Raw genomic sequence first — 16,298 nt, 5'->3', positions numbered from 1 at the left:
GATATGACTGGAAGCAGGTGGGGCCCTCACAGCCCCCTGGAAACTGCCCTGCTTTCTTTTCCCCTTGTATGAAAAGAATCACAGGGGGCGCCTGGGTGGCACAGTCAGTTAAATGTCTGACTCTTGGTTTTGGCTCAGGTCATGATCTCAGGGTCGTGAGATCGAGCCCTGTCTCGGGCTCAGTGCGTTTGGCGCAGAGTCTGCTTGGGATTCTCTCTCTCCCTCTCCCTCTGCCTCTTTCTGCCGTGTGCGCTCGTGTGCTCTCTCTCTCAAATAAATAAATCTTTAAAAAAAAAGTAAGAATGAGAAACTCTAAGAACCCTGTTTACCACTCCCCAGCCCACAGGTAACCACTCTGAACAGCTGGGGGTATTGGGGGAGCCCAGAATAGAAGCTTGAGAGTGGGGGCTGTGAACCAGGCAGCCTGGTTTAAGCGTCCATTCTGCTACTCATCTGCTGCGCAACCTTGGGCAAGTTATTTCACCTCTCTGTGCCTCAGTTTCCCCCCTGAAAACTGGAGGCAATAATAGTGGTCACCTCATCGGGTTGTTGTGAAGAATGGCTGAGTTAATATGTGAAAGCACATAGACCAGCCCTGCCCCAGGGCAAGCATTCAAGAAACCTTCTGATCCTCCTAGTCTGTTCTACATGTTTACCCATGTTCTGTCTAAATGGGCTCAGGCTCTACATTTTATTCGTAATTTTCTTTTTCCACTCAGTGCTCAATCTTTGAGGTCTTTCTAGCTGAAGCTTTTCTGTTCTGGGATCCTCTCTCTCCTTGCCTGTCCCTCGTGGAGGCCAGTGATTTCTCCCAATCTTTCCCCTCCCCCTGTAGACATCTTCCCTTAGGAAAGCTTCGGAGCCAGTTCATACTGATGTATAAATGTCTGATGAGGGAGGCCCCCACACAGGCTGAAACCAGCCTGGCCTTGACCAGAGATGTGCATGGCTTTGGAGGCAAGCCCAGCGTCTGTCTGTTAGTAGATGCCTAAGGGCATGCTAGGGAGTCCCACACACCCACCGTGTTTCCTTGAATCCTCACAACAACCCAAGAGGCAGGTGCCCTTATTGGCTCCATTTGACCAAAGAGAAAACCAAGGCACAGAGAGGTTAAGTGGCTTTCCCAAAGTCACCCAGCCAGTATGGGCGCAGTGGTGGATGGAGGTGGGGAAGGGCTTCAGCTGCCTCTGCTGGATTGGGAAGCTCATTTTGGCCACAACAAGCTGGAACCCAGACGCAGCTTAGGGCAGGGATAGTCAGGTGGGAGGTTCTGAGTGAACAGCAGGGCGAGGGAGGAGGGGATGGCTGGTGGGTTCTGGGGGGTGCAGCGAGGGGCGGCTCATGTGGTCTTGGCTGAAACTTCAGTCCCTGCTACATCTAGAACTTTTCTAGCGGACTGGGGAGAGGCAGGACTTCTCTGGGGCGTTAGACCCCATAGTCCCCTCAGGAGGGTGTTACCTGGGGGTGGGGCCAGGGGAGAAGGTTCTCCAGGGAAACACCTAGCCCTGGTGTCTGCACACAGTGGGCACTCAAGGCTTCGGGTATTACCGAATGCATGAATGGTGGGCCCTTCCCAGGCCGGGTAGGTCTGGAGGTCAGATGCGGGGGAGGGTTCGGGGGTCATTTTGGTTCTCCTGCATCCCTCCTCCTAGTTCTTCCTGCCCAGACTAGGTGCCGGGGGAGGCTGGGAATGGTCCCACAGGTGTTGAGAGTGAGCAGGTGTGCTTGAGGGCTGGGCAGGGAATGGTCTCTTCTGGGCCACCCCATCTGCCCCCAGATCCCCTCAAGTCCCTTCCTTAACCCTGTACTCATTCCTGGCAGGGCCAGGGGAGGAGGCTGGGCTGCGGAGGGAGGAAGCAGCTCTGTGACTGGGGTGACAGCTTTCACAATGGGGGGAGCGGGGAAGCCTCACTCTGCTGTGCCCCTGGGCCACCCCCTGTCAGAAGACGGCAGACAGGCTAAGGCTCCCAGCACCTTTCAGTGCACAGCTAGCTCGCCGGTCACAGTTCTCTGATACCCTCTCTTCCCGGAGGCTCACAGAGATCTGGATGGCGTTGGTCGGGCAGGGACTGCCACTGGCATTTTCCCAATGAGCAGAGCGAGAGGCTGAGCAGGACGCAGCCCAGGTTCTCCCGGGGCAGAGCCAGCTCTAGCTCAGCCGGGGACGGGCACCCAGCCCTTTGTCAGAGCAACAAGGGGCTCCTTCTCCCCCAGTCCTCCCCGTGCCGGCTGGCACTGCCAGGCCCTGTGCCACCCCCCCCCCAACAGGGACCAACTGAAGTCAGATTGTTCCCCGAGGGGTGCGAGCATGCAGGGCTGCAGGGGGTGCAGCTGCAGGGCAGTGGGCTGGGCTGGGCTCAGAGCCCATGAGGTCTGCAGGGCTGCGGGGCGGGGGTGGCTGGTGAAGACAGGCTACCCCTCTGTAGGAGCATAGGAAAGGGGTAGAGGCTGCAGCTGCAGGACAGAGAAAGGGGTAGAAGGAGGGGGTGTCTGCTCCTTTCTCCTTGGGGGTCTGTCCTGTTGGGAGCTGGGCAGAGAGACCCTTGGGGCTGATTCACTAATTCCTGGCCTGGGGGGCAGAGAAGGGAGGAAGGAAGGTGAGTAAGGGTCACTGAGTACTCAAAGCTCCGAGGTGGATGGTGCGGACCTCCTTTGCAAGGAAGCAGCTGTGGTGGTGGAGGGAGCCCTGGGTCGGGGTCCGGTGGCTTGGGCTCCATCTGTGGTCCTGAGCCAACCAGACATGCAGCCCGGGACAAGCTCCCTCCCAGCTCTGTGTGGAGACACCCCCCCGCCCGTGCCCTGCCCCAATGGGCTGGGGAGCCCCGCTGGACTGGGTCCCAGCTCTGTCTCTGTCCCCAGATACTTAACTTCCCTGTGCCTCTGTTTCTCGTTATCTGTAAAAGGAGGATAATAACCAGAACTACCTCGTGGGGCCATTTGAGGTTAAAGTGCCTGGAACAGCGCCCAGCACAGAGTAAATGCTCAAATAGATGCAAATTATTACTATCTCCATGATCCAGTGATTTTCACTGGGTATTTGCCAGTACCTTCCACGAGGTACTTAGTGACAGTCTGATGTCTGGCATTAGGCGACGCTGCTTTCCTTTGCTACCCGCCGCCCCCCCCCCCAGAGGTCTGGGTCTCATTCTTCAGATCCTGGGGCACAGCTCTGGCCTCTGGTCTGTACTACAGCTGACCCTCTTAGTCCTGTGTTTATCCTTTACTCCCCCACTCAGCCTACCAAGTGCCGTGCGCTGTGCAAGACACCATCTTTCCACTTAACATGTTCACCAAGCTTCTGACGGAGAACTTGTTTACAGATGAGGAAGCTGAAACTCAGATGAAATGACTTGCCCAAGGTCACACAGCCAAGACGTGGCAGAGCTGGGACTTAAGCCCATGTCTGCCCTGTTTGATAATGCTTGCTCAACCACGAAGTCATATGGCCTCTTGCAATGTCCCTGAGATGGGACCCTCTGCTGGAACCTTTATGGAGTTGGGGAACACCTGGGGGCTCTGTACTGCTCAGGGAGTCTCTTAGCTGGGAGGGACCTTAGAAATCACCTAGTCCAACTGTTTCATTTTGTGCCTAGGGAGACAGAGCCTCCAAGGGAAGCGATGTGCCAGGGTCCCTCAGTGAGCTAGGGCCTGCAGCTGGGCTCAGTCTGTCTTTTCCTCCCCCTTTCCAGACTAGGCCTGGGGACCTCAGTCCCCCATCCCACTGAGACCCCTCCATGATCAGGGCTGACATCCTGGGTGGTGGGAGCCCTCCCTGGACCCTTGCAGGCCCAGGTGCCCTAAAGCGTCCCTTTGCACAGGCTTGTAATGGCCTGTGGACTTGCTTTTCTCATTCACTGGACCTTAGACTCCACGAGCTCAGGGACTATAGTTAGCTTGCTGCTGTTTTGCCAGTGCCTGATTCATAAATAGGGATCATTCCCTGCACACAGTCACGGTACGTCTACCGTGTCCCAGGCCCTGGGCTAAAGGCTGAAAGCACAGCAGAGAACAAGACAGACAAAATGCTTCCCCTGAGGGGAGTTTGCATTCCTAGTGAGAAAGAGATAGACAGTGAATGAAATAACTAAGCAAAAATGCATAATGGTTAAGATGGTGATAAGTGTTACACAAAGAAGGAAGGGGCATAGGGAGTGTTGCAGGTGGGGGGGGGCAGGTAGGAATTTTGCAAGTTTGAATAGGTTAGTCATGGAAGGTCTCTGTAAGAAGGGACTTTTGAGCCTTTGAAGAGGTGAAGGAATGAGTGGTATCTGGGGGAGGGGCATCCCAGACTGAGGGGAGAGCAAGTGCAGGCCCTGAGGTGGGAGCGTGCCTGCTGTGTGTTTGAGGGATTATAAAGTGGCTGGTGGGTGTGGCTGGAGCAGGTGGAACAAGGGAGAAAGCAGGGGGGGATGGGGTCAGAGGGGACCGTGAGGTGGGGACGGATCACAAGAGGGCCTTTGAGGGTAAGGACTTCGGCTTTTACTCCAAGCGACATGGGAGCCATTGATAGTTCTGGGCAGAGGGAGGGACAGGATCTGACTTAAAAGGTTTAACAGGATCCCTGTGATGACATGGGAGCCATTGATAGTTCTGGGCAAAGGGAGGGACAGGATCTGACTTAAAAGGTTTAACAGGATCCCTGTGATTACTGAGTTACGAGTAGAATGTTGAAGGGCAAGAAAGGAGGGAGTCTGAACATTAGGAGGCTCCCTCAGGAAGCCAGATAAGGCCCACTCCAGGCCGAGCCCACATCGCGGGCAGGGAGGTGGTGGCAGAGGGGATGTTCTTGGGGTCACAGCTGCCAGGATCACCATGTGGCCTGATGGGAAGAGGGGAGTCAAGAGTGACTCCAACCTTCTGGGGCCGATCAGCTGCAATGAACAAAGAAGAGAGGGTCTCCGTTTCTGGCCCAGGAAGCGGGAGACTCGGGATCAGGTCTCAGCTCCGTCACCCTCTTGCTCGGTGACCAAACCCCTTCTCCCCTCTGGGCCTCAGTGTCTTCTCCTGTTCAATGGCTGCAGGTGTCCAGGACCCGGTGCTCTGAAGCGGGCCGCGCCTCCCAGACCTGCCCCCCGCCCGCAGGGAGCCAGTGCCCGTGGCCACCATGGCGTCGCGCATCGGGCTGCGCATGCAGCTCATGCGGGAGCAGGCGCAGCAGGAGGAGCAGAGGGAACGCATGCAGCAGCGGGCCGTCGTGCATTACGTGCAGCAGCAGCTGGGCGGGCCGCCCACGCCGGCCATCAACACCCCCGTCCACTTCCAGTCTCCGCCACCTGTGCCCGGGGAGGTCCTGAAGGTAGGGCCTGTCCCAAAGGCAGGGCCTTGTCCCCTCCCACCCTGGCTCCGGGACCCCTAGAACCCTCGCCTTCTCCCCCCCACCCCCAGGTGCAGTCCTACCTGGAGAACCCCACCTCCTACCACCTGCAGCAGTCCCGGGACCAGAAGGTGAGGGAGTACCTGTCCGAGACCTACGGGAACAAGTTTGCCGCCCACATCAGCCCTGCCCAGGGCTCCCCGAAGCCCCTGCCGGCTGCCTCCCCGGGGGTGCGGGCTGGACATGTGATGTCCTCCTCAGCTGGCAACAGTGCTCCCAACAGCCCCATGGCCATGCTGCACATTGGCTCCAACCCCGAGAGGGAGGTAAGTGGCTGCCATGAGCAGAGCTGGTGCTAGGTGCTATGCTCCTGGGACGCCTAGTCTAATGGCAGAAGCAGGGTGCCGTTGTTAGAGTCCCTCCCAGTCCGAGGGGAGACACAGCTCTGTCCTCAGGAACCCCAGTCTGAGGGGGAAGACACAGCCCTGCCCTCAGGGAGCCCCAGTCTGAGGGGAGACACAGCCCTGCCCTCAGGGAGCCCCAGTCTGAGGGGGAGACACAGTCCTGCCCTCAGGGAGTCCCACTCTGAGGGGAGACATAGATCTGTCCTCGGGGAGCCCCACGCTGAGGGGGAGACACGGACCTGCCTCAGGAACCCCAGTCTGAGGGGGGAAGACACAGCCCTGCCCTCAGGGAGCCCCAGTCTGAGGGGGGAGACACAGCCCTGCCCTCAGGGAGCCCCAGTCTCCCAGGAGAAGCATCATCCCTACTTTTCAAAGCTTTCCTAGAGAGAAACAGGAGACTCATAGAGGAAAGCCCAGCACACCTGCAAAGCCATGTCCAGACAGAAGGTATATAAAGCAATCTCCTTGGGCATCTTGGCTCCCTGGGAAGAGCCTTGGCCTTGGGCCTGTGGTACCTGGACAACTCATCCCCTCTCTGGACCTTTTTCCTTTTCCCTCCGAGATTAGCAGGTTAGGTGAGGTGGGCTCCAAGGTCCCTTCAGGTCAGTGGCTGTCCCCGTGCCCCTTCCCTGTGCCTTTCTCCTAGTGGGCCCTCCCCGGATGGACTTTTCTCTCTTTCAGTTTGATGTCATTGACAACATTATGTGTCTGGATGACGTCCTGGGCTTCATCAATCCTGAAACTCAGATGCCCAACACGGTACTGCTGGCCGGGGTGGGGTGGGAATGTCAGTGGGAGGAGGTAGAGGTTCTACAGTGGCCCTGAGCCTGGAAAGAACTCGAGACAAGGTCCTCACCTGGGCAGAGCCGTCTTGCTGCAGAGATGACAGTCACCTCTGTCAAATCATGTGAGCAGAGCCCAAGGCCGAGCAGAATTATGACTCCAGAGAGGCGTGCCTAGCCTGCGTGCATGATGGGGCTTCAGTGGGGAGTGGTGGCTGGCAGTTGGGGAAGTCTTCGGGGGGTGGGGTAGGGGACTGGGCAGGAGGTAGTAGTGCTGGGCCTCACCAGAGGGGAGGCAGGGAAAGCATTCCTGGAGGGGAGCAGCATGGCCTCGAGCTGATGAATTCCTTTGGGATCTGGGGCTTCCCTCTTCTACAAAGCCTAGGACCCAGCGGAGGACAGGCCTGTGTCCCTCACCCCATGGGACAAGTGATAGGGGGCTGGCTTTGTCCCCTCCCTCCAGCAGCCTCCTGGCAGTGTGAATGCTTTCTGGGCCTCCCAGGCAGAAGTGAGGTAGCAGAGGGGAATGAGCCAGCCTTAGACTCAAGAGGCCAAGTTTCTGGCTTTGGCTGTGACCCTGGCAAGTCCCTTAATTGTTCTGAAGCCCACTTTTCTCAGCAGCAGAATGGGGTTGATGCCGTCTACCCACAGGATTGTGGGAAGGTTAGATAAGGCAAGGAATGGGGGCTAGCTCTGCACAGGGTGACAGATATTTGCCCCGAGCAGGTGGAATTGTGGGCGTCCCTGCCCCTTTTTGGAAGGTCCTAAACCTCAGCTGCTCACTCCTGCCCCTCGGGCCTGCGCCTATTACCCTGACTCTGGCCCTAGCTCATGCCACTGAGGGAAGCCGCCAAATCTTGCAGTAGGAAGTCCAAGAGTCAGTCCCGGATCCCCGCCGCCCTGGCAACATTGCCCAGTGGCTCAGCCGGACTGGTCGGGGCCAGTTGGGTCTGAAACGTGCTGCCACCCGAGCACTGAAGGCTGGGAAGAGGGAGGGGGCCAGAGGGCACAAGTGTCTGGTCCCCTCGGTGGTTTCCACGTATGTGGTAGGGTGCCTGTGTCCTACTGAGGCTTCTGGGCGATCACCCCAGAGCTCCAGTCTGTCCCCGCCGGGCCCCTGCTTCACCCCCCACTGGCTGCCCATTACAAAATGCCAGCGTCTTTGCACATCCGATCTGCCCCCGGCACCCTGTCCGCTCCCGTGGGGACGGCCAGCTCTGTCCGGCCGAGTCTTTGCTCAGCCCTCAGGCTCTTCCTCACTTCTCTGCTCAGGACCCAATTCACGTTCCACACCCTCCAGAAACCTTTCACAAACTCCAAAATAGATTAGGTGCTTCTCCTCTGGGCTTCCCAGTGCCTGGGACTTAATCCCCTCATCTGTCACCCCTCAGGGCTGATCACTCCGCAGGGGTTCCAGCCACTAGGCCACTAGGCCACGCCTCACTCGGCTCCTAACCCTAGACTTGCCCATGGAATTGCCGGGTGACGAGGGCTGGGGTGGATTCTGACATCCTCGAGCTCCTCTGGAGCCCTTAGAGCTGGAAGTGGGGCGTGGGGGATCCTGGCTGTCCCTGGGATGATGGGCCCTGGGGAGGGACCCCTGCAGAGGGCGCTGCTCACCGCGTCCATCTCCCCGCCTCACCCCACAGTTGCCCCTGTCCAGCAGCCACCTGAATGTGTACAGTGGTGACCCCCAGGTCACAGCCTCCCTGGTGGGCGTCACCAGCAGCTCGTGCCCCGCTGACCTGACCCAGAAGCGAGAGCTCACAGGTACCACCTCCCTGTCTCCCCGGTGCCCCGGCTCCCCATTCCTCCCTCTTCTTCTCCCTCCCTCCCAGCTCCTCTGTCCTTCTCCCCTGACCTCCAGATGCGGAGAGCCGGGCCCTGGCCAAGGAGCGGCAGAAGAAAGACAATCACAACCTAAGTGAGTCCCGCGCAGGCGCCTTCTGTCCTTGCGCTCTCCTGGGCTGCCTAAAAAGCCTCTGACCGGAGCCTCAGGTTGGGGGTCGAGTTTACTTTAAAACAAAACAAAACAAAACAAGCCACTCTGACCTGCATGGGTTAGAAAGGCTTCCCTACCCAAGACCTTAAATCCTCCGTTGGTGGGACTGGATGAGTTCAGCACGGCCTTCTTCCCACTGGCCCTCTTAGGAGGGGATGGGAGAAGGGCCCAGGGGAAGCGATATTCATGAAATCCCCAGGATTTAAGAAGGAGTGGGTTTATCAGATCAGATTGGTTCCTTTAGCGTGTGGAGCCTGGGAACTCTCTCGGGAAGGAGAGGGCCACTGTGCTGTGCTAACAGCTGACCCGGTGCTTCGGCCTCGAAGAGCCCCTTGGTGGTTCTGGCCTCGCCCGGGCCCCTCATTCCCATAGCAATCCGTTCTGTGGGTCACTCATTACTTCCCAGAAGGGCCAAGGCACCACTTCCTGGGCTGGGCCCTTCTCCCCGGTAGGGTCCTCATCCTCCTAATTGCTCCCTCCGGGATTTGTTACCTTTAGTTGAAAGGAGGCGGAGGTTCAACATCAATGACCGCATCAAGGAGCTGGGAATGCTGATCCCCAAGGCCAACGACCTGTGAGCGGTTTCTGGGGGAGAGGGGGAAAAGGGAAAGGGTCGGGGGCTGGGGGTGGGGCAGCCCCAGCTGATGCGTATTTTCTGCACCCGGGGCCTGTGCTGGTTGCCAGGGGCCAGGGCTGGGAAGAGAATCCCTTGGTTGGAAGCTTATCATCTGTTAGGGGAAAGAAGATTCCCCCCTCCGCCCAAATCAGACCAGCTTGAGACACATGAGCAAAATCACGGAAGTGGGGCTGCTGGGGTCAGCGCGCGGGGGGGGTGCTTCCTGGAGGAGGAGGAGTCATGCTGGGAACCTTTGGACTCGGACTGGCACAGAGGGGGCCCAGGGCTGGGAGGAGTGAGAGTCGAGGACAGGTGTGGGTTTTGGTGGCAGGAATGGAAGGCCTAGGGAAGGAGGCTGCTCTGAATTGTTGGCTTCCATGGGATTAGTGGGCTGGGTAGTGGCAGTGAGGTCACCCGGGAGAGTGTGTTGTGTGCAGACGGAGAAGGGCCTCCTCCACAGATGGGGGTTGGTCGTGTCTGGGGTTTGTGGGCCGCTTTGGGACTGGCGGCGGAGGCTTCGGGAACCAAAGCAGGGTTTTCTTTTGACCCGCCGAGCGCATGGCGAATACTTGGCCACTCGGCCGAGCCTGCGCCTCTGCTTTTGCCTGGCCTGCAGGGACGTGCGCTGGAACAAGGGCACCATCCTCAAGGCCTCTGTCGATTACATCCGGAGGATGCAGAAGGACCTGCAGAAGTCCCGGGAGCTGGAGAACCACTCGCGGCGTCTGGAGGTGACCAACAAGCAGCTCTTGCTCCGCATCCAGGTCGGGCCCATGCACTTGCACTTGCTGGGTAACTCTGACTCCTGGCCCCGGCCTGGCTCTCGACCTCAGGGGCAGTGCATACGCTTCCGAAGTTGGGGGAATGGGAATGATGCCCATGAAGAGGGAGGATGGACGTAATGGTTTGCTAACAAGCCATCCCCGGCAACTTTAAGCAACAAGGACCGGCTAGAGGTTCTGTTCTGTGAGACCCTCATTCTGGGACCCAGGCCAGTGGACAGGCGTGTCTAGAGCTGGCTCTTAAAGCCGTGTACAACAAGGTGACACTTGTCGCCTCTGCTCACCTTTCCTCGATCCATGCAAGTATGTGCCTACACCTAACTTCAAGAGGGTGGCAGAGTGCAGACCTACCGTGGGCGGGGAGGGCGGGCAGAGAGCTAGAACTGGGGGAGCGCCAAGTCTCCCCACTGGGGACAAACTAAAGAACAAGGCTTGGGAGACTCCTGCCTACCACCTGGAGCCGAGGGTTCTTTCTAATCCTGGCTGTGCTCAGGGTCTCTGCCTTCTTTGGATCTGAGGCTGGTCATCTATACAAAGGGCACACGGATGGCAGCTTTTAAACTTCTTGGTCCCTCATAGGAGGTAATACAGTGGGCGTTGCAATCCAGCATGCATAGCCACACTCAAAGGGAAAAATCAAAGTTTCATGAAAGAACCCTCATTCTTAATAGATGCAGTGCATTCTGATCATTTCTATTCTGGTCTAGTCTAGGCAAGCCTATTTCAATTGAAACAAAAAGAGAGAGTGAGCTGGTCAAGACTCACTACAGTGGTTTCACAACCCACTAATGAGTTGTGACTTGTAGTTTGAAAAAAACACTGGTCTAGACTCTAGAGCCACCCTGTCCTTGCTTCCAGCTGAGCCATGTTGGGTGCCACAAGGGGAGGGGCAAGGGCTGCAGAGGGCAAACTGGGGGGAATAGGGTAGCTGGCGCCTGTGGCTCTGTGTCCCCAGCCCCCCTCTCTGTGCTCCCCCGCCTTGCAGGAGCTGGAGATGCAGGCTCGAGTGCATGGCCTCCCCACCACCTCGCCATCGGGCATGAATATGGCTGAGCTGGCCCAGCAGGTGGTGAAGCAGGAGATGCCCAGCGAGGAGGGCCCCGGGGAGGCCCTGCTGTTGGAGGCCGAGGTCCCGGATCCTGAGTCACTGCCAGTTCTGCCCCCCCAGGCCCCGCTGCCCCTGCCAGCCCAGCCACCTCAGCCACCGTCCCCATTCCACCACCTGGACTTCAGCCACAGCCTGAGCTTTGGGGGCGGGGGCGATGAAGGGCCCCCAGGCTACCCCGAACCTCTGGGGCCAGAGCATGGCTCCCCGTTCCCCAACTTGTCCAAGAAGGATCTGGACCTCATGCTCCTGGATGACTCACTGCTACCACTGGCCTCTGACCCTCTCTTCTCCACCATGTCCCCTGAGGCCTCCAAGGCTAGTAGCCGCCGGAGCAGCTTCAGCATGGAGGAGGGCGATGTGCTGTGACCCGGGCGCCGTGCTGGGGAACAGGGGCGGACCTGGGGGCTGGGAGGGCCGGGGCCACCTCCCTCCCGCCCCTTGGGCTGCAGTTGTGTGTGACATAGCCAACTGCCCTGCCTCATCACTCCCTCCTGTTGGCCTCCTGTTTGGACTTAGTGCCTGCTTGGCAGCGTGTGGGGGCAGGAGAGGCCCCCTACCCGGCTCAGTACTCCCCCGGGATCGCCCTCTTGATGGGGCTGGGTAAGAATAGGCCTTCAGCCCGGCTCCTGGAGGTGAAATCATGAGGGGAAGGGAGGGGACAGGTGTGCTAGAGGTAAGAAGCGGTGTCCTGGGAGGGTTCTGTCTTCTGAGTCTGATCCCCACCCCTGCTGGTGAAGGAGGACACGTGCGAGCAGGGGGTTCAGGAAGTTCCTTCTCTGAGGCAATGACTGGTCCAGGGGGTGCCTAGGCCTGCCTTTCTGGGACTCAGATGACCACAGGTCTGTCCTCCAGCCTGGCACCCCCACCCCCCTTTGGTGCTAACAGCTCTCTACCAGATGGTGTGAGGGCGGGGGTGGCCGGAAGAGGGGGCGCTGGGTTCCTGCTAGAGCGCGGGGTCACTGCTGGAAGAGCAGCTCCCTCCAGGCTCCCCACTTTGTGCCTTTAGTAAACACTGTGCTTTGTACATGCTTGTCCTGTCTCTCTGGAGTGGTCTGGGGTGGACACAACAGGAGGATTCAACCCAATGCCCACCATTGGCGGGGGGGGTCAGGGTAGGGGGAGACGGAGAGGAGGGAACAAGCCCATCACCTGGTTTTCCCCACCTCCCAGACTTGCCTCAAGGGAAGCCGGAGATGTAGCCCAACTTAGGGGGGGCTTGGGGACGGCAGGGGTCATCATCCCTCCTCATGGCCACAAGATGGCGCTGCGGCCATGCTGGTTCCGCACCTCCAGCTGTGGCCTGAGACAGCTGAGCTGGGTGATGTGGGGGAACTGGTTGCTCACAAACCAAGTCTTGTGTTCTCAGCTGCTGCTTTGGGGCACCCTTAGCCCAGACTACCATTGGCCCGGGGTGGGGGCATGTTTCTCCTGTTCCCGAATGCCTGTTCTAGTGGTCACTTCTCCAGATTTTTCTCCCTCCCTAGGTGGGCGGACCGACACCTGCTCGAGAAGGTCCAGCTGCCTGCCCCATGGAGGCAAGGCTGGCCCCTCTGCTCTTTGACAGTGTCTCTAGCAGGACAGGCTCCCTAGTAACCGAGGAGCTGAGTCCTCCTCTGGGTTTGGGGAAAGGGAGACCCAACTGAGCTAATTTGGGGGGAGTCAGGAGTATCGGGCTCTGCGTAGAGTCGAGGATGAGGGCCCTGTTCCCTGCTCTGGCCCTGTCTGCCAGTGAGGCCTCGGCAAACCCTTTCCTCTCTCCAGGCTTCTGTTCCCCAACCCCAGCATAATCCCCATACGCCTCTGCTCTAAGATCCTGGGACTTTATGACCTCACCCAGGATGGGGAGGTGGGCTTGGGGCAGTGAGGGGCAGAGTGGCAGCTTCTTGAGTCCCAGCTGTCTTGGGGGAGGGAGGAGAGGGTCTTTTTGGGCTTTGCCGAGTTCTCTCCCGACTTCCCACAGTCTTCAGGCAGAGACCAAAATGGTTTTCCCCTCATGGGGCCCTGAGGGGCTGAAGGGGCCTAATTAAAAAAATTAAAACTCCCAGGATAAAAATGGCTAAGAGGGCAATTTCCTCTGCGCAGAACTGGAGATCAAATCAACATTGGAGCAATTAACGTGTGAGGGGAGAGAAGGAAAGGGAGCTGGGCATGTGGGTGCTGATGGTGGCTGGACTGGCGGAGGCTGCAGGATTAATCTCAAGGTCAGATGGAGCCGTGGATGACCTTGAGGAGTTTGAGCCAGCCCAGGCCCGTCCCCACCCCCCACTCAGCCCCTCCTGGACTCTCACTGGGAGATAGGTGATGGGCCCAGGCTTGGGCCATGTTGACACTGGAGGGGGTAGGGGTCTGGGAACTCCCAAGTCAAAATGAGAACTCTTTCCGACACTGTTCTCCTTCATCCTGGGGATTCAGTCAATGGACTGGAGATCTGCCCTTCTGCTCCCTCATGCAGCCCCTCAAGGCCGCTGTATTACCCCCTCTCCACCTGCCTGCTGGCTTCCTGTCCCCTAGGTCCTTCAGCCGGGCCACCACTTGCAGCCTGGGAAGCAGAGTCTGGACCGGCCTTTGGGCCCAACTGAGGGCGTGAGGGGTTCTGCCCACAAGAGGGCGCCACAGAGCCAGGACCTGGCCGCCGCGGGCACCCACTAGTGGGGCATGGCGGAGTCTCAGCTTCATTGTCCGCTGCGAGCGGTCGGCCTGGGGGCCCTGCTAGTCCTGTGGGTTTGGCTAAGGCAAGCACAGATGCTACCTGTAGCATTCCAACAAGCCACCAGCAAGGGCTCGTGTATCCGAGACGGGTCTGCGTGACCCTTAGCTTGTGGCTGAGACAGAGTCAGGCCGGCAGCTCCACACCGGTGGTTACGAACATCTCTGATGAAATAAGAGGGTAATGCTTTCTTCAGTCAGGCTCTTTATTGGTAGACAAGACCCTCCCAGACTTCCAGTCCACGAGGGGGAAATTATTTTTTTAAAAGGTAGAGTGGGTAAGCGGGCTGGTGTGGATGGGCCGGTCCAACCCCCTCATTTCACTGAGGAAGCGCCGGCCTTGGGAACAAGCAAAAGTGTCAAAAGAGATTGGGGTCTGGGAAAGGGGTCCAAGCTAGGTAGGGGAAGGATGAGAAGCTGTCACACCCTTAGGTCCCATGTGGGGCCCCACGGTGGGAGGCAAGGTGCTGGGCATGAGGATCCTGCCATCTTCAGCTCCATTTCCTGTGTCTGTCTGTCCCCACCAGCCGCCACCTTCTCACCTCCTTGTACCGTGAGGGAATTGGGATCTGAGTCCCACAGGCTAAGACAGACACATTCGCTGGCGTGTACACCCGGGAGGGTGGCTTCCCACCCCTGCCTTCCATGGAGATTTCCCCTTCTGGTTGTTTGGACAGGCGGCCAGGAGTGGCCGCGGGCCCTGCTGAAGCCCGGCCGGCTGGCACTGGCTGGCTGTTACTTAGTGTCTACATCCTCGGGGTCAGGAAGTCCTGGACATCCGACCACGCCTCCCCGAGGCCCGCTCCGCCATCTCTAGGACAGGGCTGTCTGGGAAGCCGGAAGGGGAGCGAAGCCTAGAAGGGGAGCAGCGGGGCCTCAGAATGTCCTCTTTGGGATTTTCATCAGCCACTCCTCCTTTGAATCGAGATTTTTCCTTCACTGTTTGGAGAACTGACTTGGACAAGAGAGTCCAATACACACTCTGGATCTTCCCCCCACCACACACACACACACACACACACACACACACACACACACAGCTCCCTAAAAACGAACCCCAAGTGTAACACTGCTGCTCCAAACCCACGCCCCCTCCCCATCTCAGAGCCCGCTGCCCTCTGCAGCACCTCCCGGCCACCTGGCTTATCAGCTAGAACAGCTAGAAAGAGCCCCCAGGAGTCAGCTCCTGTCCCTGCTGGGGACCTGCTGGGACCCCCACTTCTCAGGGTCCAGCCCGCACCCCCCTCTCCCGCTCCTTTAGCCTCATCTTTTTTCTTGGCTCTCTCTTTTCCGAGGGGGGCAGTGGAATTTATACAATATTTAAGCAGCCAGAGCCGAGTCCGGGAAGATATTATTAATGTAACAGGGATGGGCTGCAAATGCTTTTGGACCTGGTTACAATTAGAGGGTGATTTTTCTAAAGGTCAATGAATTCAGATAATATCCACAGGGGGGAGAGAAATTTAATACCTTTTTAGTGAATTAATTAATTATAATATTATATCGGCTTGGGGTTCTTTTCCAGAGTGATTAAGGGAGCGATCCGTCTTCTGTGAGGCCGGGGAGCGGCGCCCGCCGCCAGCAAGGACCCTGTCTTGGGGCTCAGGATGGGGCCTCGCCTGCTCCTCTCACCCACCCCTGCAGCGGCCAGGGGGCTGGAGGGGCAGGCAGGCCCCGAGCCTGAGGAGAGCGGGCACAGTGATTGGCAGTGCCCTTTCTCCCCAGCCCGTGTCCACAGGCCCAGCCCTCCTCCCGCCGCTTTTGCCGCTGAAGAGCTGGGGCTGGGTTATGGCCTCCTCCTTTCCCCTTGGAGAAACTGAGGCCCACAGGACTCAGAATCTTGCCCAGAGCCCTACTATGAGTTAAGACAGACCAGGGTGGCAGAGCTGGGTGGAAATAACGAGAAGACTGCCCTCCCCCCACCACCGCACCTCCCAAACCATGCCTTCTGGAAAATCTTCTCCACTGGCCAGAGGCCTAAGGAGCCGCCTGTGAATTCGCCCTTTCAGAAAGAAGTTCTTCAAGGGTGTGGCATGGGCCCAGGCTCTGCCAACAGAATGAAAATGCCCCACGAGTGCTGATAAGTCAAGTTGCCACCAGGCTTGGTGAAGGAATGGCTCAATTTCTGTCCCCAGAGGGACCTGAAAGTGCCCAGGGCAAGGCACTTTGCACCTGCTGGTTCATTCATTCATGTGATCCGTCATTCACGCAACTCACCTTTGTGGCACCCCCGCCCTCATGCCATTGCAGATAGACCGAAACAGCCCTTCTCGAGAGCCCCCCACCTTGTCTTAAGCCCCCGTTGCTCCATGGTTTTCCATTCACTCAGCACCCACTTTGAGCAGCCCCCTGCTGGATGCTGGGGATGCTTGGGTGGCTAAGGGACAGCCCTTGCTCTCTAGGAGCCAGTCTCTGGGGCAGGTGGGGGCAGGGAGACGGCCACAGAAGCCACAGGGAAGATTGAGCTAGAGGTTTAAAGAAAGGGAGGGATGACACTAAGCTGAGTCGTGAGGACCAGGCTGACAAGGAGAGGGAGGGGGCATTTGGGCCACGGGGCACAGTGTGAGAAGACCACCCCTGCCCT

At 58.4% G+C, this 16,298-nt stretch overlaps 1 protein-coding gene across 4 annotated transcripts in view; it reads left to right on the top strand.

Moving 5' to 3' along the window:
* TFEB (transcription factor EB) overlaps positions 1-12,032 on the top strand; it is a 57,422-nt gene extending 45,390 nt beyond the window's left edge. For all 4 annotated transcript variants that reach the window (XM_081828212.1, XM_081828214.1, XM_081828215.1 and 1 more), the window contains 8 exons: positions 5,022-5,296; positions 5,386-5,640; positions 6,400-6,477; positions 8,150-8,270; positions 8,368-8,424; positions 9,001-9,076; positions 9,735-9,882; positions 10,886-12,032. In XM_081828212.1, coding sequence (XP_081684338.1) covers positions 5,105-5,296; positions 5,386-5,640; positions 6,400-6,477; positions 8,150-8,270; positions 8,368-8,424; positions 9,001-9,076; positions 9,735-9,882; positions 10,886-11,374 — 1,416 coding nt within the window. In that variant the 5' untranslated portion in view covers positions 5,022-5,104 and the 3' untranslated portion in view covers positions 11,375-12,032. The remainder of the gene's footprint in view (positions 1-5,021; positions 5,297-5,385; positions 5,641-6,399; positions 6,478-8,149; positions 8,271-8,367; positions 8,425-9,000; positions 9,077-9,734; positions 9,883-10,885) is intronic.
* The last annotated feature ends 4,266 nt before the right edge of the window (positions 12,033-16,298 follow it).

The sequence above is a fragment of the Leptonychotes weddellii genome, chromosome 8, assembly GCF_054177405.1.
Source record: "Leptonychotes weddellii isolate Sample4059 chromosome 8, ASM5417740v2, whole genome shotgun sequence".
Taxonomy (NCBI): domain Eukaryota; kingdom Metazoa; phylum Chordata; class Mammalia; order Carnivora; family Phocidae; genus Leptonychotes; species Leptonychotes weddellii.
The sequence above is the reverse complement of the archived record's forward strand: the minus strand, read 5'-3'. Positions and strand labels throughout refer to the sequence as shown.